Below are 21994 nucleotides of genomic sequence, written 5' to 3' on the forward strand. Positions count from 1 at the left end.
TAAAACTTAAAATTGCAAAATATTTTTTTTTTGTTTTGATATACAAAACAGTAATAAAAATTAGAAATAATTCACTCTATTATTTAATCATGATGTTTGATTATTGTAATTAGAAGACACAATAATTTTTGTTGTGTCCTAAAGTTACGTAAAATTATGTGTAAAATATTTATGCAGTAACTTTGTTGAAGAAGAGGAGCATATTAAATTACACACTAAGTTACAAAATATCCTCTTATAAATATCTATTTTTTTACCTCTTTCTTCTAAACTTTTAAAAATCTATATTTTACCCTCTTAATATTTTAAATTATTGCATTTAGCCCCCTCCATCAGGGTTCAAGCACTATTCCATCAATTTTTTATAATTTATACTGAAAATATCTTTTAAAATAATCAAAATTATAATAAAAATTATTCTTTTTTAATAGAAAAAGTAAGAATAATTTGATTATTTTGTCCTCTCTATTAATCCTGTAACGCTCTGAAATTATTTCTAAATTTTAAGAGGGCAAAATATAGATTCTTGATAGTTAGAGAGCGAAGGTGAAAAAGCGAGTATTCATAGAAATTTTTTTATAATTTAGTCTAAGACTATATGGTGAAATATAAAGATCTAATTATCAAAATTAGAAGCTTAGGCACCTATTTGAAAAAGTGATAAAGATCAGGGGGTTCTTTGTATATTTTTCCCAATTTTTACCCAACTCGATCCCTAATGTCCCCAAATCCCAAATCCGTCCATTTTAGAGAGAGAGAGAGAGAGAGAGAGAGAGAGTGCGAATTCAAAACGACCCCTCCCCCCCTCTCTCCTCTTCGTCGTCTTCGTTCTCTCTCTCCTCTCTCTCTCTCTCTCTCTCTCTTCGTTCCCACACGGAGGTGGCGGCGCTTCGTAGGGTTTCGCTCCCCCCACGCCGAAGCGACACCGCGACCCTTCTCTCTCTACATATAGACGCATCCGTACGCGATCGGTCTCTCCCTCTTTGATCGCTTCCTCGTTCAAGAATCGAAGGTATCGCGATCGTTTCCGCAAACCCTACCTTTTCTTTACAATTCACGTCACCATTCGAGAATCGGATCATCCGTTTCTTGTAATTGTGCTAAGCAATTGTCGAGTTTATTAGATTTTTAGGTATCTGAAATAGTACTTTGAGTTCTTGGAATAGGATTTTAATTGCATACTTGTGAAATTCTTACTGTTCTAATCCTGTATGTTGGATTCCAATAATGGACATTTGCTTTGCTGCAGAGGGACCAGGGACAAAGTTGATTTTTTTTCTTCTGTGCAGTGAGCTTCTAAAAGATGATAGGTTCATTTCTTACTAGAGCTCTAATGTAAGCAAATATTCCATGTATCGAGATTTTGTGGATAGAAAGGGTGTGGTTGAAGACAATGAACTGATATTTTACTCTCCTTTTGTATACAGCCTTGCTCTTGGATATGCTTATCCAGCATATGATTGCTATAAGACAGTGGAACTGAACAAGCCAGAAATTGAGAAGTTGCGCTTTTGGTGCCAATATTGGTTAGTTGCATCACTTATTTGTGGGAAAAATGTTTTCGACTCTTTTGGTGCGATATATATTTCTAAAACAAAGAATACCATAATGGCATTTTGCAGGATCTTAGTTGCACTTCTGACAGTTTGTGAGAGGGTTGCAGATAATTTTATATCATGGTAATGAATTTTTCTTTATGTAGCCAAAATATTTGTCCTTGGAATTATGAATTATTTTATGCTATTCCATTTTTATTTTGATTTGATCTAATGGCTGCCCTTTCCATCTTAAAGGTTGCCAATGTATAGTGAAGCAAAGTTGGCTTTCATTGTGTACCTCTGGTATCCTAAAACAAAGGTAAGATATTCATTATTGGGAAGTGGGAATATAAGTTATTCTTTGTGTTTAGAAGCCTACTTATGTTGGATGATTGCAGGGGACAACATATGTCTATGACACGTTCTTCCGGCCATATGTCGCGAAGCATGAAACGGAGATAGATCGTAATTTGCTTGAATTGAGAACAAGGGCTAGTGATATTACTGTGCTATATTTTCAGAGAGTTGCGAGTTATGGCCAGACAAGGTTTTTTGAAATTTTGCAGTATGTTGCTTCACAATCTCAGGCGCCAAGAACTCGAATGGTTCAGGTATTCTTTAGTCCATGATAAATTGGAATATGTTGTATCTTAGCCTTGTGAGTGTTTTTTCCCCTCATTTTAATTACATTTATTATCTATATTTACCTATATTACATCTATGTGAAAGTGCGTGACCTTTTAGTTGCATTAACGAAATGAGTATACCCTACTTTTCATAGAACGAATGTTCTTGCGATGGTTTTTGTTAAGTCCTTCTAATTGTGGCATGGCTGGTTGCATCCTACTTTTTTCACAAAGCATTCTTATCTTGTTTACTGATTTACTTTATGTTTATTTGCTAAACTTCTAGCTGCAATTAATTGGTGGTGGCATTGTAGTTTTCTTTTAATTGTTAGAGGCTCACTACTATGAATACAGAGACTGATTTTTTGTCTCTCACTGGTATGCAACACTAGAAAAGGATATTCTTTGACATTGATGAGTGCTGGCTATGTGCATTGATATTCTTGGAAATCCCCCTATCTATACGTGTATAGATAAAGAGAGGGAAAGGGAGAGAGATTTCATGTTAACTGACTCGAGTGATTTCATGTTGATAATCTCCTTTTTTTTCGGAAAGATGAAATGCATTGTGTGAATGAATTCTGTGAGGCAGAAGTATGTAGCTTAGATGTATAATGTGATCTAACTAGTGTGCTATGGTTAATGTTCCATCATCCTGAGTTTCTATAAGTGGGCTAGAAAACTATTCAAAGATAATTTCAGTATGGATACTGTGGTTGATAATATTGACATCAGTAAGATAGAGTTGTCCATGTGAAATTTGGATAATATTGAAGCTTTTGGATAATATTGAAGCTTTTGAATGATGTCTATTCCTAAATTTTCAAGTGCTTCAGTTGTTCTTAACTAGCTCTGGCTGGTGAGTTTGCTATGATAGTTGAAGTAGTTGAGGTTTTAGGATTTTTATTTATGTTTATATTTATATATGTACTTGCAGAATTAATTATATGGTGGAAATTTGGGTGGAGATTAAAGGTTGTGTAATTTAAAGCCCCTTAAAATCAAGAGCATTGGAAATCAGGATATTGGTTGTTTTGGATTCTTGGAATCGTAATTCTGTAGAATGTCGTACGACTTCTTTGTAGTTGGTTCTTTTACCGCCTCTTCTTCTGTTTCCCTCCTCTTCTCTGCAGTCCTCTCTCTTCTGTTTATGTTATCTTTGGTGATTAATTAAGAATCAATTTTGTCTTTTTGAGCCAAGGCAAATTTCAGACTGGTAAATCGGCTATGCAATTTAACTGTTAATATTAACAGCACTGAAATTGATGTATTTTGCAATGTATGGTGGATAGTCAACTATGCCATTCACAGTATTGCAATATTTGGTGGATAAATTATCATTGGTATACTTTGGAGAAGATCATGATATTTTGTACTCTTTTGATGATGAGTTTATGCAACGCATTGAATAATAGAACTGCCACCAGAAGTAGACTCTTGATAGTTCAATATGGCAGTTGAACAGAAAAATTATCTTTTGATGTACTTTAAAGGCATAAATCTCTTCAAAGGTAATATTGAATTTGATTGATATGTAGAATCACATCATTAGATCTCTAAGAAAGGTCAATATAAGAGTTGATCGACATGAATACTCGAAGTTCTTTGATATGTAGAATCACAGTATTAGATTTCTAGAAAGGTCAGCGTAGAAGTTGATCAATATGAATACTCACGTCAGATCTCTAGGAAAGAGTTATCAATTGGATCTTCAGGCTTAGTTGCCTTAATATTGTGTCTCTCTGTTTGATCTCTTCGTAGGAAAACAAAACAAAAATGAAAGAGTAGAAAACAAGTCTGCGAAATGGAAAGACTAATTATTAGGTTTCCACATTATTCTTCTCAGTCTTCTTGTTCTAGCGACAACCAATTAAATAGGAATATCAGCAAATGGGGAGAAAATACATATGAGAAGAGGCTGACCGTTAGTTATATAATAATCTCTTACTTCAAGAAGTCTAGGAAGTTAATAGCATCTGAATGTTCAGCATTTCATTTTAGGACGAGCCATATACAAAAAGTACCATGAATATCGGCTAAAACTATTATATCGAAAAATTGTAGGTATAGGTGATTGATTTTGCTGATAGCTATCCATTACCCTTTTGTGCCTGTTTATCTTCAATGTAACAGAAGATTTCTATTGCTTTAAAGTCTCAACATAACGTAGCATCCTTATATACTTTAGTTTCAAGTGCTTCTGCTTAAAAAGCTATAATTCTACTAGTCAGTTGTTCTGACATATTTGTTTCGACTCACAGAGGCGGCAACCGCCAGAAGTTCGGCAACAGCCTCCTGCCGAGCCACCCGCCCACCCACCCTCATCCTCTCCGCAGCAACAGCAGCCAACAGCACCACCTCCTCCTCCTGGACCCACCAGGAACCTGATGCAAGAACAGCCCTCAATTGCTGCCGCTCCTGCCCATCCGCAAGCCTCATCAAATCCCACCCGTACCCTCCCATCCACTTCAGGGCCTGCCAGCCTCAGCTCTGCATCTGAGGAACCAATGCAGGTTGACAACACCGACAACCCCTCGGCAAATGGAGAACTACAGAGTCCTGCCTCTGAAGAGACAGTCCTGGAGGAGGCTATCCGTGTAACTCGAGCCCGGCTGAGGAAACGTGCAGCTGCTGCTGCACCCTCTACTCAACCCTCTTCTCATTAGTACCCTCTCTCTCTCTCTCTCTCTCTCCCTCTCTCTCTCTCTCTCTCTTATTTTAGCCATTCTTTAGCTTTTGCTTAGTAATACTATTAGCTAGTTCTAGTTAGTAGTTGTCGCAGTAGTTGTAACAATGTAAATAAATGACCTCAAGTGGAACTTTATTGATGATGATGATGGTGGTGATAACCTTTTATTGATGATGATGATGATGATGATGATGATGATGGTGAAAGAAAAAAAGAAAAAGAAAACTCAAGGTGAGCCCTTGAAAATGGAGGAGGGGGAGAGGGGAGCCGAGTCGAGCTGGTAGAGGCCAAGGGAGGGGCCGACGAAGCGGAAGAGGACCCATCCGCCGATGACAATAAAGATGGAGGCGTAGGCGAACTTGTTGAGCCAGAAGAGGAGGCCCTTCTCCCCCACATAGAGCTCCACAGCCTTCTCCCCCAGCGTCATCGCATCCCACTCCTTTTTCGGCGGCGGTGACGGCGGCGCCTCTGCCGCTGCCTTTCTCTGCTTGGCCTGGTTTTTGGAACGTACCCGATACTTGATGTTGAGTGTGGTCCGCGGCGTTTTGGTTGTGGTGTCGTTGTTTGTGCCGTCGACGGTGATTGGTGGTTGTTGTTGTTGTTGTTCTTCTCCTTTGTTATCGTCGTTGGCGGTGGCCGGGCCAGTTGCTCGGAGTATGACTAGGGGTCGGCGGCGGCGAGGAGCGAGGAATAGGGAGGGGGATTTGTGTGTGGTGTGGGTAGAGTTGGGAGGAGGGAAGAGGGGAGAGGGGAACGCCATTTTCGCATTCATCGTTTTGGCTAGCTTCTTGAATTCTTGCTTGCTATTGCTACTATTGCTATTGCTATTTGGTGGTGTGTGTTTGGTTCTCTCTCTCTGTCAGCTTTGGTTTACCTGTGCTCGTCGTGTATATGCTTGGTTGGGGACTTGATGGTTCTCGTTATCCGATTCATGTGTTTATCTTTTAAGCTGGTTTTCTTTGTGAAATGACTGTTTTGCTCTTGGAGGAGGAAAGGGCTTTAGCAGGAACTAGGAATCGGTTCATTGCACCCTTGCCTTTTCACTTTCTTATAAATATATGTCAAAATATCTGTATTTCTGCAGTTAATTTTTCTTAATCTATTATAAATTTTTATAATTATATAAAGATCTTTTTACTTCTGCATCTGCGGTTAAAATAAAAACTAGGTAAGCATTTTCTATATCTATGCATATGTTTAAGATCCGATGTGGAAGCGTCCATTTTTTTTTTTTTTTTTTCGAAAGTCTTGACCTCAAGGGATGTTAGATTTGTTACAAATATACAATTTTACACGGATAGAAAATTTACTGTTCATACGGACAGAATTTTTTCTGTATTTATATGGCGTCGCACAAGTACAAGATACAACTACAGTGTATATATATATATATATACACACACACACACACACACACACACACACACACACACACACACACACACACACACACGACCATATATACTCACCACATCACCACATTACATAATTGGAAGAAAAAAGAAGAAGCAACGTGTTTTCTTGTTGAAGAAAAATTCACGCAGGAAGCGGAGGGCTAGAACTAAAAGTGCGAACCACATAAGCATAAAAATTGAAGAAGTAATTTTAGTTAGTAAAATTTTTTTAAAAAAATTGATGAGATAAGTAAAAAATGATGATCCTTAGATGTGCATCTTATTTAGAGTGTGTGCCACTACAATTAAAGAATTGGAATTACTCTTCTTTCTTATACAAAAATAAATAAATAAACAAACAAACAAAGGAGGACTAGTTCATTCTTTCAAATTTTCAGAGGGGGAAACCTCGGTCGCATCGCATGTAAACAAAGCCTCGGGCCGGAGTTCGACCCACGGCCCACATTAAATTGATACGCTCACCCACCTTTTAACATCAATCTACGCCCTCCTTTTACCCCTCATTATTATTATTATTTTATTAATTCTTAAAAAGTTCGAGAGGGGGTTCACCAAATCGGAGCGAAAGGGGAGAGACGCGATGATCTACCGGAAGTGGTCTCTGCTCTCATCGACGATCGTGATTTGGGGCGGCGCCGCCACCGTCGGCCTCGCCGGGTTCTTCCTCTTCGGTGGCAAGGTCAGATTTTTGTTTTTTCTTTTGTTTTTTTGTTTTTTTTTTTAATGATCTCGTTTACGGGTTTTGATGCGGATGCGAGGATCTGCGGTTACTCTCAGCTTGAGACCTGTTGGGAATCAGTATCTGTTGAATCAGTGTGTTTGATTGTCGAAAATCGAGTGTTTGTTTAGTTATTTGCCCGGTTTGATCTCTTTCTTACGAGTATCTCCGTAGATCCTCTTTTTTTTTTTAATATATATATTAATGTTCCTGAATATATGATGCTTAATCTGATATATTGGATGAATTTACTTAATTTATCTCAAAGTTTCTCAAAGTTTCTGTATTTTCATATATCTGAACTTCAATTTGTTGGAAATGTGACACGCTTCAAATTAAACTTATAGAGCCTAGCCCCTATAACTTTTTTTGGAAGACAAAGAAAATAATAAGAGAAGAAGAAGAATAAGAGATGATACGGTGATGATGTGGAAGTTGACTCAACTCTCATATCATCTTCATTTTTTTTAAGAATGAGGTGGTAGTGGAATTAGTTTTCATATTTCTTCATATTATATAAAACAAATGATGTGATAATCGAGTCAGCTGTCGTATCCACCCTCCATCAGAGAAATTGAAGAGATTCTGATGACGTGACTTGATTTAAATAAAGATTGAAGTTTGGCAGTTCGATTGCCACGAACTATAGTTATGAATTTTAAACTTTGCAATAAGTCAATTACCACCATTGGTGTAATTTACCCCTGAAATATCTTGTGTAGGTTTCTTTTAGAGCTACCGTTCGGTACGTTTTGATCTTTTGGTTAGAAATCCGCATTTATGAGATGATATGGTGATGATGTGGGAGTTAATTCAACTAGCATATCATTTTCAAGAATGAGGTGGTAGCTGAATTAGCTGTCACATTATCTCCATGCCATCTCAAGTAGATGATGCCGCAGTTGACTGGGCTGTCCCGTCAGCCCTTCATTAGAGAAATTAGACAGAGCCCGACAACGTGACGATTGAAAGAAATATTGAAGTTTGGTGGTTCGATTGCGACAAAATGGAGTTTCACAACCAAAACTTTGCGATAAGTCAGTGACAAACGGTGTAATTTACCCCTAAATTATCATGCATAGCTTCCCTTCACAGTTAGCATTTGGTGGGTTTCAATCTTTGGTTTGAAATCCGTATTTTTGGATCACAATTTCCTATTCATTTTTGGGTGTAGTATAAAACATTCACAGTATAATAGAGAACAGTAGACGGTATCTGAAGCGGAAGTGCGTCAATGGCATAAAATGTCTTCCAGAAAGGAGAGTTAGTTGAAGATTAGGTTAGAAAATCTGGTGATGTGACAACAAAGAATTGGTTTTCTTAACCTTGTTGCTCACATCTAAACTAGATGCTGCTTATTAGACAAGAAATTTTTGGGTCAAAAAAAAATATTATTGATAGTGTTTTTAAGAGGTGAGAAATGGTGTTTGTACGTGATAACTATAAAATTTCATGTGATAGCATAACACAACTAATGGTTGAAGCACCTCTGTCTTTATGCATCAAAATTGTGTGAAGAATGAATAGATGCAAGAAAGTGGATAAGCAATAGCATCTGGGGGACTATCATTGCTTGCTGGCTACTGATTATTGATGGATGGAGCTGAGATAGGGAGTAGAGGGAAGTGATACGGGGCAGTGGAAGCATGAAGATAACATTAATCGAGTATTTTAGAGGGAAAGAGATCTTATAGTAGTGTTTGGCATATCTTTGGGAAAAGATTTGAAAAGCTAAGTTAACGGTGGTACTATTTACTTTAAGCATAAATGACAAAGATTCTGATTACTTGTTTTCAAGAATGTATTGGCTTTTATGATGTAGAGGAGCAAGGATTTAGGATTAGGTAACTAGGGAATTGTGTTGTGCTTTAGACGCTCGGTAGCAGACTTTTTTTTATCACCAAGCGAGTCTAGATCCATTACTATAATTAGTTTATGCGTTTGAAGAGGTATAATTAGAAATAGCTATGTTATTGATGCAATTTTCCATGTTGCAAGGTAGCCAACTTACTAACTGGATAGCCAAAGCCGATCAATCCTTCTGTTGCAACTAGTGATATTTATATAATCAACATTATTGAGCTGGAAAATGAATTGTTAACTTTTTTTTTTTTTCCAGTCAGCAGTATAAGAATCTGTTTAGTTCTCCTTGAATTAGTGGATTAGGAAACTCCATTCCTAGTCCTATTGTGAGATATGGTAATGAATTTTCTTTCAAGCCATGTTAACTTTTTTCCTTAGAATTCTTCATATTCCCTTGTTTATCTTTAGAAACATTATCTCGTGAAACTGGGCTAGTCGAGCTTTTCTACTTTTGCTGCAGTACCTTTCTACTGATCCTATCCCCCAACCTTCCGAAGATTAACTCATGAGCCGTTGGTGTCAAAAGAGGAGATATCAATCCTTCTCTTCCTTACCCCCTCCCCCTCGAGCTAAGCTTCCTTCACTGACCCCATTGGATGAGCTGAGGCCTTTGGCTCTGAACGTGCAATGTAGATGCAACAATTATAGTTGTGGTAGAGAGTATATTTGCACTAGATTGTGTATGGTTAATAGAGATTGGGATGGCCCCAAGATATGATGTTCCAAGAATTGCTTTCTCATTGGTGCTATTTTGCCCTTTTATCTTTTGGTCTCTAAATTTCTTGTTTAATCTCTTTTTGTTTACGTTATATAATGTTATTTTTCCTTTCTTTTTCTTTAGTCTCAAGATTACATAATTCAATGTTCAAAACATGTTTCTTTGCTTTTTTCGCCCCTATATTTTTTATATAATTACCATACTTCTCTTTATGGTTTCTTGAAACGAAGAAAACAAATATGCAAGCGATGCCAAACAAGTTTATGAAAGTATGAGACAAATGGGACAAAACGGTTAAGTCAAAGAAAGAAGTGGCGGAAAAGCACAGCATAAGCAGTGAATCCCTAGCTTTTTCGCATTAGGATGTTGTTGATTGTTTTGTGACATGTAAATTTTACTAGTCAGAGACCTTAAAAGGAATAATGTTTCATCTGCAGGAGAAGTTCCAAGATTATCTGATCCGTGAGGGTGAGCGGCTCCGGCAGCAGGATAGGGCCATGATGGCTAAAACTAGCAAAGCCTAAATGAGTCCATAAGAAGGCGATTCGGCCATGACTATGCCCTTGTTTTATTTGAACCACTTGGCATGGTGGGAATCAGTCTTGTACGTTCATGTTAATAATCGTCGCTTCGGTGACTCTTAAATCTGTTTGCTTTGTTACTTTGCTTGCAAACTAGTCGCTATTGAATGCCAAATATGGATTTTTCATATGCTTATGACAAATCTGAGTATGATTCTACTTAATTCAGCTCATCTCCGCATTCATCCCAATTTAGGTCTAAAATTGTGCAGGTACAGTTAATTTAGTTAACCATAGGTTAAAGTCCTAATGTTTTCAGATATGTTCCTGCTGTTAGAATCTGTGAGAAAAATTTAGTTAGCTATAGGTTAAATACTTTGCCCTAGTTAATTTTTGACATTTTTACACCTCTTATATTATACTGTTATAATATTTGGAGGGGTATATTTGTGATGGCAAAATTGAAAATATAAACAGTTTTTAAACGGTTCTCTAACGGTAACAAACCAGAGGGGCATATTTGAAAATTTTAGGATTTTTGTAAGAATAATTTATGAAAGTTGAATTTGATAGGAATATATTTGTAATTCACTATATTTGTAGAAACTTATATGCAATTAACCTCCTTTTTTTTTTTAACTAGACTTCTGAAAAGATTTTGTCAACCATTGGATGTACATCTCTGTACGGATAGTATATTTCAATCACAATCATATTAAGACGTAGTAATGTAGTGGCTAAAAGCATTATTTTTATACTATAAAAGGCTTAACAGTTCAAAATCGATTATATTCTTTTCTTTTTGTTGCTTTTAAAAATAGACATACTTTTTTGGTGGCAATTGCAATCTTTATTTAAGATTGCAACTATTTTTCAAATTTTTAGGCCTTCTATAACATAAAAAATAGTATCTTTAGTCAGCATAAGTTTTAGTAATTCGAGAACATCTCTCGTGCTTTCGAAAGTACAGAGGTTTCCGTACTTGTAAGTTGTTTTCGATGATAGGACATCCGATTTGACGATCGGCTCCGCAATGCATAATCTATACTATTGGAACTATTTAGAAACCAAATTTTATAATTTTTCGACATTATTTACCAAGCGATCACAGGGTCTCAAAAATGACTATTTTAACGACCGATGTGGTACGTTTTTAAGTTCAAAGGTGTAGAAATATCTAAATTACATGAAACTTTAATAGAAAATTCTAAACAATCTTCCGATTTGAAATTTGAATCATTTATCACTATTTTTTATGAGATTTTTATTATCAGCCGTTCATTTTGAGGCTACTCGTTCACTAGGCAAATAAAGTCAAAAAATTATGAAATTTGGTTTCTAGATAGTTCCAATAGCGTAGATCATGTTTAACGGAACCGATCACCGAATCGGACGTCGCATCATTGAAAATAATTTACAAGCACGGACGCCTCCGTACTTTCAAAAGCATAGGAGCCTAGCTCTTAGAAATTCTACATTTCGAAAAGTGCTCCTTGTGGAATTTTTTGTTCATTGGGTTCACCCATTCACTCAATGCATCGAGGTTGGGTTGAGCTTATTTTGACTAAAGCAGCAATTTGGGTCAACCTATTTTACTTGGAAATTAAGTTCGATCGATCGAGCTTCCTTCACCACAATCGAGTCAAATCAGACTAGTCAACACCTTGTGGCCTTTTTTCCCAACTTCTAATCAACCTAAAACGAACTGATCAATATTATTAATTTATTGTTCTCTATTAATCTAATATTATTATTACCATAATTTATCTAGAAGGGTAAAGAAAAAAAGCTTAAACAAAACAAATGGCTAAAGTATAGAAAACCTCTTTGAATATATTGGTATTTTCAATAAAGATGATCACTTAACATCTCTTCCTTTTTCTGGTAATACCTGTAGCATATTAAATATAAAAATATATAAACACCGTTCTTTAATAGTTTAAATTTTTAGAGTACAACGGTTGTTTCATGAAACCCTAGATCTCAAACAATCATTATATTTTAAACGCTTAAGCTATTAGAGGGTGGTCTTTATATATTTTTATATTTAACACAGCACATTCAATATTCTCCACTTTGCGAATAACATGTAGCTAAATTTTTTTTTTTTAAAAAAAAGTTATAACTCAGCATGTCTGAATACTAATTTTCCTACCATACAAGACATATAATTATCATCATCATTATTGGATGATATTTTAGAATTATTTAGTATTTTACGATAAGAAACTTTTCTCAATCATAAATTCTTTTTATAATTGAAAAAGAAGAAGAAGAAGACTCAACTTAGAGACTAAGAAAGGTATACTTATCATCAATGTACTATTATTTTTTTAATTAGACTTTTTCGTTGCGTTGTTTTTTTTATGACATAGTGATGATCATTTAGCATGTTACTAGTAACTATAAACAACGGTCAATGCTAAGCTTGGGTCGAAATTTCGCATGCGACTCGTAGACGATGTGTTTGTTTGCTTCCTCTAATTTTCTCCATCCAGAATTTGAATTTTCGTCCGAGCCAACTGCAGGTTTGAGCATCTGCTGTCGTCGGGCTGCATGGGATAATGCAGCTGACGCAGGTGCAGAAATTTATGCTAACTGCAGAGAAAATTCCATCCCCAATTGCCGACTGGAATATTTTGGGATGACAATTTTCTCCGCCGATTCTGACATCCACAGAAATTTGCTCTGGATGGGGCTGGACTTGCAGGTAATAGGGCAGGAACAGGGATATTACTTTTCGTCCTGCAAAAATTTCGATTCTCTAAAATAATATAATATAATAATAATAATAATATGAGTGGGCTGGTATGCTTATGGAAGCACATAGCCCTCCGTGCTTCCAAGTTGTTTTCAATGTTCGGACTTTCGAATCGACGATCGGCTCCGTTAGAATTGATCTATAGTATTTGAAGTACCTAGAAAATAAATTTTGTGATTTTTCGATTTCATTTGCCTAGTGATCAAAGTGGCTCAAAATCAATAATTTTAACGGCCGTTGTGAGCCGGTTGCAAGTTTAACGATGTAGAAATATTCAAATCATATGAAATTTTGATAGAAAATTCTTTATACTATATAAAATAAGATCAATAACTTTGATCTAAAATTTTAATGTCATATCATCATATTTTGTAAGATTTTTATTTTCAGCCGTTGATTTGAGCCACTTCGATCACTAGGCAAATGATATTGAAAAATCGCAAAATTTATTTTCTAGATACTTCAAATACTCTAGATCAAGTCTAACGGAGCCGATCGTCGATTCGAAAGTCCAAACATCGAAAACAAAGTGGAAGCACGGAGCCCATAAGCATCCTAGCCGCACTCTAATAATAATATGAATTGAAATAGAATATATCTAAAAGTACTGAATCTATTAGTGCTTTAAGATTTCTAACCCTTAGACGAAGGTATTGTAGGGTTAGAATGATAGTAATCCATTTGGGTTGAGTAGTGGTAGATGGAATAGTATTTGATTCAAATGTCACTAATAGTCAAAGAATAAATCTAAAGACTAAAAACCTAAAAGTACCAATGGCTCAGTGCTTTTAGATGTATTCTAGCTTAACTCATAATAATATTATGAGTTGAGCTGAAATGCTATTAGTAGCAAACGGGCTCTGTTGCCATCCATTTGTTTTCGATAATGGAGCTTACAAATTGACGATTGGCACCGTTAAACATGATCTATACCACCATGTGAAGTATTTAGAAATCAAAATTTAAATATTTTCGACTTTAGTGGCCTAATGATCAAAAGATTTTAAATTTTGTAATTTTAATTGTCGATATGAGACGTTTTCTAGTTTAACGGCGTAAAGATATCCAAATCAATTGAATTTTAGTTGGAAAGTTTTTTAAACTATTTAGAACAAGATCTTGATCTTGATTACAAGATTCCTATCATCACTTTTTAAAAAAAATTTATTTTCAGCCGTTCATTTTTGTGTCCACTTGATGGATAAGAGAATAATGTTAGAAAAGTATGAAATGTGGTTTCTAGATGCTTCAAGTTGTATAGATCATATTCAATAGTGTCGATCGTTGATTCGGAGACTCCATCACCGAAAATAAATGGGTGGCAACGAAGCTCGTTTGTTACTTATAGCTTTCTAGCTCACCACATAATATTATATAGTTCTTAGTTATTTATAATCTAATTAAATATTTGATTAATGTATATTTTTATTAATTTAATTTGTCATACTTGATACTTGATAATTTGACAACAAGGCCCTGTTTGGATGCATAGTTAAAAAACTCCATAGAATTTTTATTCTATAGTTTTGGCCTAAATGAAATACGGAATCCTGTAACTACAAAAATATTCCACAGCTTCATTTTTAAGATGTTTGGATACAGATCATACAATTCCACAGTATTTATAACAATTAAATTTCTAAAATTTTAAAATTCAAAATTCAAAACAAATTCAAATTTTCAAATTCAATTTTAATAAATAAAATTCAAAATTCAAAATTATAAATTAAAATTAAAATTAAAATTTAAAAATTTAAATTAGTTTATGTCTTAATTTGAAATTGAAATTTGGAATTTTGAAATTTAAAATTTGAAATTGAAACTTTAAATTTTAAAATTTAAAGTATACCATTTAAATTTAAAATTTGAAAATTAAAAAATCTATAATTAAAATTTTAAATTTTAATTTAATAATTTATAATATTTAAAAAATTAAAATTTAAAATTTAAGTTTAAATTTAAATTTTGAAATTGAAAATTTAAAATTAAATTAAAATTATAAATTTGAAATTTGAAATTTGAAATTTGAACTTTTTGAAATCTGAAATTTGAAATTTGAAATTTGAACTTTTTGAAATTTGAAATTTGAAATTTGAAATTTAAAAGTTGAAATTTGAAATTTGAAATTTGAAATTTGAACTTTTTGAAATTTAAAATTTGAAATTTGAAAATTGAAATCAAAATTAAAATGAAATTTAAAATTTTAAAAATTTGAAATTTAAAATTTTATGTTGAAATTTAAAATTTAGAAATTAATACATCTTTGGGAGCCCAAAATGGTGTAATTTTTTTCCTTTGGTTAAAGTGGATTGTAGGTTTACTCCATTTTTTGAAGTATAGTATAACTATACTTCAAAAATTATGTTATTTTCTTTTCTTCCAAACACTTCATAGGATTATTTTCCTACCGGCGTAGCATAGTTTAACTATGCTACGTTTTTAGAGGTATCCAAACGGGGCCTAAATAAAATTGATATCCGAACCCGAATCAATGGGTTTCCGTCTTTTACACCCGTATTCGAAATTATATATATTTAGCATTAGATAAATAAACTCCGTTTAGATTTGAATTCGGATAAAATTTATAGTATTTGTACTCGTTGACATCCCCATCCCTGCAACGTCCCGCACCGTTGCCATCCCTAACGACATTGGCTGGTCAACAGATTGCATTGCAATACTTACACACGAAGGATACATACTTAGCAGACTATATCTTTATATCTATTCAAGATCATTGAAGACTGTCAAGAAGCTTAATTAATGGATTGCCAGGCTGTACATCTTGGCAAGAAAATAAGCCCATAATTTACTGACTTCCAAGCCCATAATTTACCTAAGTTGGCAAGTAGACTTGAACAAGGATCCATGCTTACTAGAACTCCTCAGTACCAGAATTGTTCTGAACTACTTTTTTTTTTAGGGGCAATTGCTTATATACCTCTGAAAAGTATCTGACTTTTCGATTTACCCCTCTTAGAAGACTAATATTGAAAATACTCCTCCTACGTTCCAACCTATTTCTAATATACCCCTAAAGTTAAAATCTGTTAATTAACTCTGTTATCTCTGTAAAATTACTATTTTGCCCTTTCAAATATACCCTTCCACAATCACTTTCTTTCTTATTTGCCTTTAAAGTCAAGGGTATAAAAAGTATTTTGACTTTTGGTCTTTTCCAATATACCTCTCTACCGTCACTAACCTTTTTTATTTGCCCTTAAGTTAAGGGCAAAATTAGCATTTTAATTTTTTTAACTGTGGTAGATATTTAACTCACGTTTAACCCAGGTTAACTTAACAGGAAATAACTGCGGAGGTATTTTGCAATAACGGTGAAACATATGAGGAGTATTTTAGAAAAAAAAAAATAGACGTAAATCGGATATTTCCAAACGTATGAGGAGTATATAGGCAATTATCCCTTTTTTTTTATAGGAACAAAGATGCATGTTGACTGGAACTCAGTTCCAGAATTGTTCTGAACTACTTTAAATACCACCTTTATAATTTTATATTTTTTCACTTTAGTATCATATAATTTAAAATGTATTACTTTAGTACTTATATTTTTTTTTTTTTTCTCTTTCTATTATTCTCTCTGTTAATTCTTTCGTTAAAAGAGTAGCTCTAAACGATACATCCCTTCCCTTGGCACTTTCCCCGTTTTACTCTGATCACAGAAGGAGCTCTTTGCCTGTTAGCAATTGAATCAGAATAAGTTTTTGGAGTGATAAAATTAAAACCGCAAGATACTAAAGTAAAAATTCAGTAAATTACATGATAGTAAAGTGAAATATTCGATAAATCAGAGGTGGGGTATCTGAAATTTTTTTGTATATAATTTAAGAAAAAATTAACGGCTTGAAATCATAGAGTACTAAAATGAGTAAGGATGAAACCACATGGGTGCTATTTGAAGTTTACTCTTTCTAATACAAATGATAGCAAAATGATAGTTATTTAATTAGTCTATGGACAATTTCTTCGGTGGAAAAAAAGGTTTAATATTCTACTTGACTTTATTAACCTACGTATTCAACTTAAATATGTCTTATAAAAACGTGGGAATTAAAAAATTAGTTTATTTGATGTTGAACCTAAAAAAATTCTGCTTGACTTTACAGTTTAAGCTGTTTTGTATAAACTCCATTAATTTTGCGTCACCGTGTATTACATCAATGGCTGACATTTTAGTACTTAAATTTTAATTTACTATAATAATTTTTATTTAAAATTTTTAAATTATTATAATCAAGTCTTATAATTTAATTTAGTTAGCTAAATATTAAAAAATTATTAATATAGAAGTAATATAATATTTCAATTATTATTGCATTATGAATCATAATATGTTTACATTATTTTTATATAAATAATTTGTCAATATTTAGTCAACTAATTTAAAAAGTTTGAGCTAAAACTTATAACAAATTAAAGTTTGAGAACCAAATTAAGCATCATGTTCCTTACAGTTTGAGAAACCAAATATGCAATTTACGTACCCATGGTTTATGCAAAAATATAACCTTTTTTTTTTAATAAAAGAACATTTATATCTTTTGAAAGAAAAAAAGAAATTTTATCATAAATTGAAAAGCCATATTACTTTAGTCGTAAGGTGTACCAAAAAAAGTAGCAAAAAGTTTGAGAGTTGTTCGCAAAAACTTTAGAACTTTAGCTCTTTTATAAATAGGCATTTTGAAATTTTAAATTTTGGCGATTAAATTTCGTAAATTTTATCAAATAATTTAATAGTCTCTCTCTTCAATCTAACTTATAATCAAGTGTAAAACTGTTTTAATCATGTGCGTATAGTCTTATAAGAGTTTAAAGATATTTAAACATGTATCTTTTTTATTCCAAATTTAATAATCAAGCATGAGAATTGAGGAATAGGATTAACCTATCTTAAATTTTTGTTTCTTTTTTTCTTATATATAATAAAATAGAAGAAATAAATTTATTTGTGTTTTGAAGCTTAAATGCAAAACATAGGGCATTAAAAAACAAAAAAAGTTTCTAGCTAGAGATCAAATATATATAGAATGAAAGGCAAATATAAAGCATTAAAAAAATAATTAATAAATACAATTGCTAAAAAATATTACATGAAAAATAAACATGTACAATTTTGATGCATCCATGGCATAATTAGTGATATTGTAAAATACATCATTTTTTATATATGTCATCAAATAGTTATTCATTAATTGATCATAAATTTAAAAAAATTAAATTTACAATTACTAAAAAGTAAACAGAATAAGTGATGCACATATCTTAAGCAATTAAAAAAAATTATGTATGAAGTGTCTTGATGCACACCAAAGTAAGGTTAGATTTGGGATTGGGGGCCTTAATAACTTTATAATTAGATGATAAAGGGAGAGATTAAGAGAAAAATAATGTGGATATATAGGTTTGAAAGAAGAAAAGGAATGAGATTATTATTTTTATAAAATAAATTATTAACTCCGGTCTACTGTCACATATTAATTTTACCTTAATTCAATAATTTGTTATGTATTTTTTTTAATACTAAAATTTTTTTAAAAAAAATTAAATTTTGAAAAAAAAATTACAATTCTTAGACAGAAATAAAAGTGACACGTGGTAATAGATTAGGGATCCCAAATGTGGCATCATTGGGGAGCTCTCCGCTAAATTTTTTTTTTTTCCTTAATTGACCTCTGGACACACAATAGGTAAAATTTAAAAAACTTAATTGCTAAAATTAAAAATTTTGGCTTCTTTTTTATTATTGTCTTTCTTTTTATTTTTTTAAAGACTAATTTTACATAATTTAATTTGTCTGAGTACAAGCATTTTACATAAGGCTAAGTAATAAATAATAATTTGTTAAAAAATAAAAAATAATAATTTTAAGTTCTTTTTTAATGTTGTCAAGTAAAAGTCTTAAATGGAAGGATGATGCTAACTATTAATCTCAAAAGTTCGAGATATTAAAAAAACACAATGATTTATTTAAAGTGTACAAACAAAATATCTACTGATCTGGATTGTGCCTCGGCCCAACAAAATATAGCGCTAAAATATCTCTTTAGAAACGAGTTATAATTGGGGAGCTCTTTCTGTAATGGATAAAATTTTAGTGGAATACTTCCCAGTAACACCTCGCTTGTTGGGAAGCATCTGATCCACTGACAAGTCTTAATTTTGCATCTATCCATTGGCTAGCTCATCGAATATTTTTTATATTGAAATCTAAAAATTTTAAATTAAAAAAAAAAGATAATGAGGTATTAAGGTTTAGTTTGTTATTGAGATGGATCTAACGTTAGTAGATAGAATGGAGTTGAGAAAAAACATATAGGAATATGATTCTACGTTCTCCGATAGAACCGCATAAAATATATCGTAACCGACTAATCGTAATATGCGGAACGCAATATTACGTACGAAAATAAATAAAGTATATTTTCATCGTCCTTTCTCACCGCACATAACGCAATCTCCTTTATCGCCCTTTCTCACTGTTCATAACGCAATCTCCCCGCAATTTCAAATGAAATCTAAGATTCCGTGTAGGAGACGTGGTTAGGAGGAATTCTATACTGTCACACTTGCACCACGTCATTAATAACAAGCCAATCACATTCTTTCTTTTCAAATAAAAATACAATAAAAATATTTTTTTAAAATCATGATGGGACATATATTCCTAAAAAAAAATTAATTAGTTTATTATGTCACATCATTAATATATTCTTTGCATTCTAGGATTTTTCGTGGTTCAGAGCTCTCTCTTTTTCATGTACATTTTTTTCCAAAAGAAAAAGGGAAAAGTTTAATCGAGACAGATTCGTACGAGAGAATTTGAAGCCGAGAAGAGTGCCACGTGGCAGTGGGCGGCGCGCGCGGATTAGTCCGTACACGGTCGGCGACGTACTTTGCGGTGGGCCCCGCGTTCTAGAAACGCAGGCTAATTACGCCACGCACACCAAATTTGATCTAAAAATGATTAATACGTTTTTTTTGGGTTACGGAGGAACGCGACAGCACTACTTTAAAATTAATTATATAAAAAAAATTATATTTTAATTTTTAATTTATTTACTGCCACATCACAAATGTAATATTCAATACCAAAATAAATAAGTAAATTATACTTTTATCATACTTTTGTGATATGTAATGCAATTCTGTCTCAAAAATAAAGTCTAACAGTGTGTGTGTGTATGCACCAATAATTTAGTACTTTTAAAAATATACAAGCTCAATTATATATATATTTTTTGTCATTGAATTAAGGAATGTGCGGTTATGATGATGTAGAACTCTTAGGGTTGAGTGGGTGTTGGTTAAATAGTATGATCTAATGAATAAAAATGATCAAAAGAGTAGATTTAACGGTAAACAATTTACAAGCACCAAATACTTGGTGTTTGTAAATATAAAAAGCACCGAGCACTTGATGCTTGTAAATTTTTTACCGTTAGATCTATTTTTTGATCATTTCCACCCATTAGATCATATTATTCAATCGAACGAGTAAATAAAACAAAAATAAAATAAAATAAAATAAAAAATATTGTATGTTGTGTAACCCGTTCAACTCTTCTAAAGCATTTTTTAACCCCTTTTTTTAATTTTTCGGAAAAAAAAAGTTGTTAATTACCCCTATGAATTTTGTGTAATTGGTGAGAGGAATGCATGCATTTATTTTTTCACAAATATTTTTTTTTCGTAGGCTCTCATAATTTTAAAAATTATTTAATATGTTAGAACCAAATTATTTCTTCGGCGGCAAAAAATAAATGTATTTTTATTTTTTATTTACAAAATTTTTTAAACAAATTATCATTTTTTATTAAGTCAGAATGCACTGTATTTAAACGGAAAAAAAACTAAGTGCATCCAAACAGTCAGATTTTTTAAAATTTTTGCGCATAATATTTTTATTATGGGTGATTATTTATGATGAACTCATATTATTTAGAATATCTTTATATTATTTTTTAAGTTGGGAAAGTGATCTAAAATTGTATTGAAGTGTAGATGGTCTCGGACAAAAATTTTATGGGCACAGTTCTCAAACAACTTGTTTGGGGACGATGACGGTGGGCGCCGTGTGGTGTGCGGGTGTCCATCACGACCCTAAAAAATAAAAATAAACAAAATTTGTCGGCTCCCATTGTTTAGAGAGAGAAAGAAGCAGGTGAGAGAAAGGGACGGTCGCGATGGGCGCCCGCACACTACGCAACGCCCATTTCACGATCGCATACCACGCGGCGCTCATCTGCTCCGTCTCCAAACAATTTGTTTGGGGACGGGTGCCCACAAAATTTTTGTGCGGTGGCCTCACACCTTTAATCATTTATCCTTTTGATTTATCATGTTTTATTAAATTACGTATCTAAAATTTTTGTGCTCGAGGTGATCGCATACGAAACTCGTGTAAATAAGGAGGCCCGCCTTTCACGTCAATCGTACAACACCAAACACTGCTCATATCCGTAGGAATCCAACACGTGTACAATAATTTGTGGTAGGTGTAACGGTGAAAATGGTACGGATAATTTCGGATTCAATATGATGCTGATCGATGATAAAATTTAGTATTCCACTCATATTTGTATTTGAATTCATATTCAAAAAAAATAAGTTAAATATAAATTAAATATAATTTTTTAAAAAATTCGAATGCAATCGACCAATTCATCCTCAGGAGATAAAAGAAATATTAGTATATATTATAGAGAGATAAAATGATTCTTTATCTTTTTTTCTTCGTTTACTTTATTATGAGTTTTATATTAAAGTTGCATTTATATTCGTCAAATATTAAATTTTATTAAATAAATATAGGTATACAAAGTTTGAACTTGAATGTGAACCTTTAAATGCATTGTGCGTCTAATCCGTACTAATTTCATTTCATATCGATTTATGCATATAAGTGTGTATTATTATCTGAATACAAATTCGAGCCATATCTGAATACGAATATGTTTTTAGTAGGCATAGTAATGAAAATTTGACATCCAACACATATCAGCATCCGAATTCGCATCTATAAAGTATGGATGTGAATATGGTTTTGTCAAAAAATTTGACCGTATTCAATTGTTTTCATCCCCAGGTGGGTGATCCTTTACTTATCAATCTTTTAGTTTATTAT

At 32.9% G+C, this 21994-nt stretch overlaps 3 protein-coding genes across 4 annotated transcripts; 2 read left to right on the plus strand and 1 right to left on the minus strand.

Annotated features, from left to right (window-relative positions):
- On the plus strand, positions 763 to 4998 carry LOC109729068 (putative HVA22-like protein g). 2 transcript variants are annotated; one of them, XM_020259717.1, is made up of 7 exons: positions 768 to 1012; positions 1250 to 1335; positions 1428 to 1526; positions 1623 to 1679; positions 1794 to 1857; positions 1937 to 2149; positions 4426 to 4998. In XM_020259717.1, the coding sequence occupies exons 2-7, from the start codon at positions 1304 to 1306 to the stop codon at positions 4828 to 4830; spliced, it is 870 nt and encodes a 289-aa protein (XP_020115306.1). In that variant the 5' UTR covers positions 768 to 1012; positions 1250 to 1303; the 3' UTR covers positions 4831 to 4998. The 2 variants fall into 2 exon arrangements, with proteins under 2 accessions (XP_020115305.1, XP_020115306.1); XM_020259716.1 differs by having other exon boundaries at positions 763 to 1012; positions 1428 to 1679.
- Positions 4965 to 5777, minus strand: LOC109729069. Its single transcript, XM_020259718.1, has one exon. The coding sequence runs from the start codon at positions 5623 to 5625 to the stop codon at positions 5080 to 5082; it is 546 nt and encodes a 181-aa protein (XP_020115307.1). The 5' UTR covers positions 5626 to 5777; the 3' UTR covers positions 4965 to 5079.
- Positions 6782 to 10291, plus strand: LOC109729070 (succinate dehydrogenase subunit 8A, mitochondrial-like). Its single transcript, XM_020259719.1, has 2 exons — positions 6782 to 6947; positions 10005 to 10291. Exons 1-2 carry the CDS (start codon positions 6849 to 6851, stop codon positions 10089 to 10091), a joined length of 186 nt encoding a protein of 61 aa, XP_020115308.1. The 5' UTR covers positions 6782 to 6848; the 3' UTR covers positions 10092 to 10291.

This window comes from Ananas comosus, linkage group 25, assembly GCF_001540865.1.
Source record: "Ananas comosus cultivar F153 linkage group 25, ASM154086v1, whole genome shotgun sequence".
Classification (NCBI taxonomy): domain Eukaryota; kingdom Viridiplantae; phylum Streptophyta; class Magnoliopsida; order Poales; family Bromeliaceae; genus Ananas; species Ananas comosus.

Coding starts and splice junctions, on each gene's coding strand:
- LOC109729068 (XM_020259716.1), top strand. CDS start 1,304: ATGATAGGTTCATTTCTTACTAGAGCTCTAAT. Junction 1,680..1,793: donor GCAGATAATTTTATATCATG/GTAATGAATTTT, acceptor TCCATCTTAAAG/GTTGCCAATGTATAGTGAAG. Junction 2,150..4,425: donor CAAGAACTCGAATGGTTCAG/GTATTCTTTAGT, acceptor TTCGACTCACAG/AGGCGGCAACCGCCAGAAGT.
- LOC109729069 (XM_020259718.1), bottom strand. CDS start 5,625: ATGAATGCGAAAATGGCGTTCCCCTCTCCCCTCTTCCCTCCTCCCAAC.
- LOC109729070 (XM_020259719.1), top strand. CDS start 6,849: ATGATCTACCGGAAGTGGTCTCTGCTCTCATCGACGATCGTGATTTGG. Junction 6,948..10,004: donor TCTTCCTCTTCGGTGGCAAG/GTCAGATTTTTG, acceptor TTTCATCTGCAG/GAGAAGTTCCAAGATTATCT.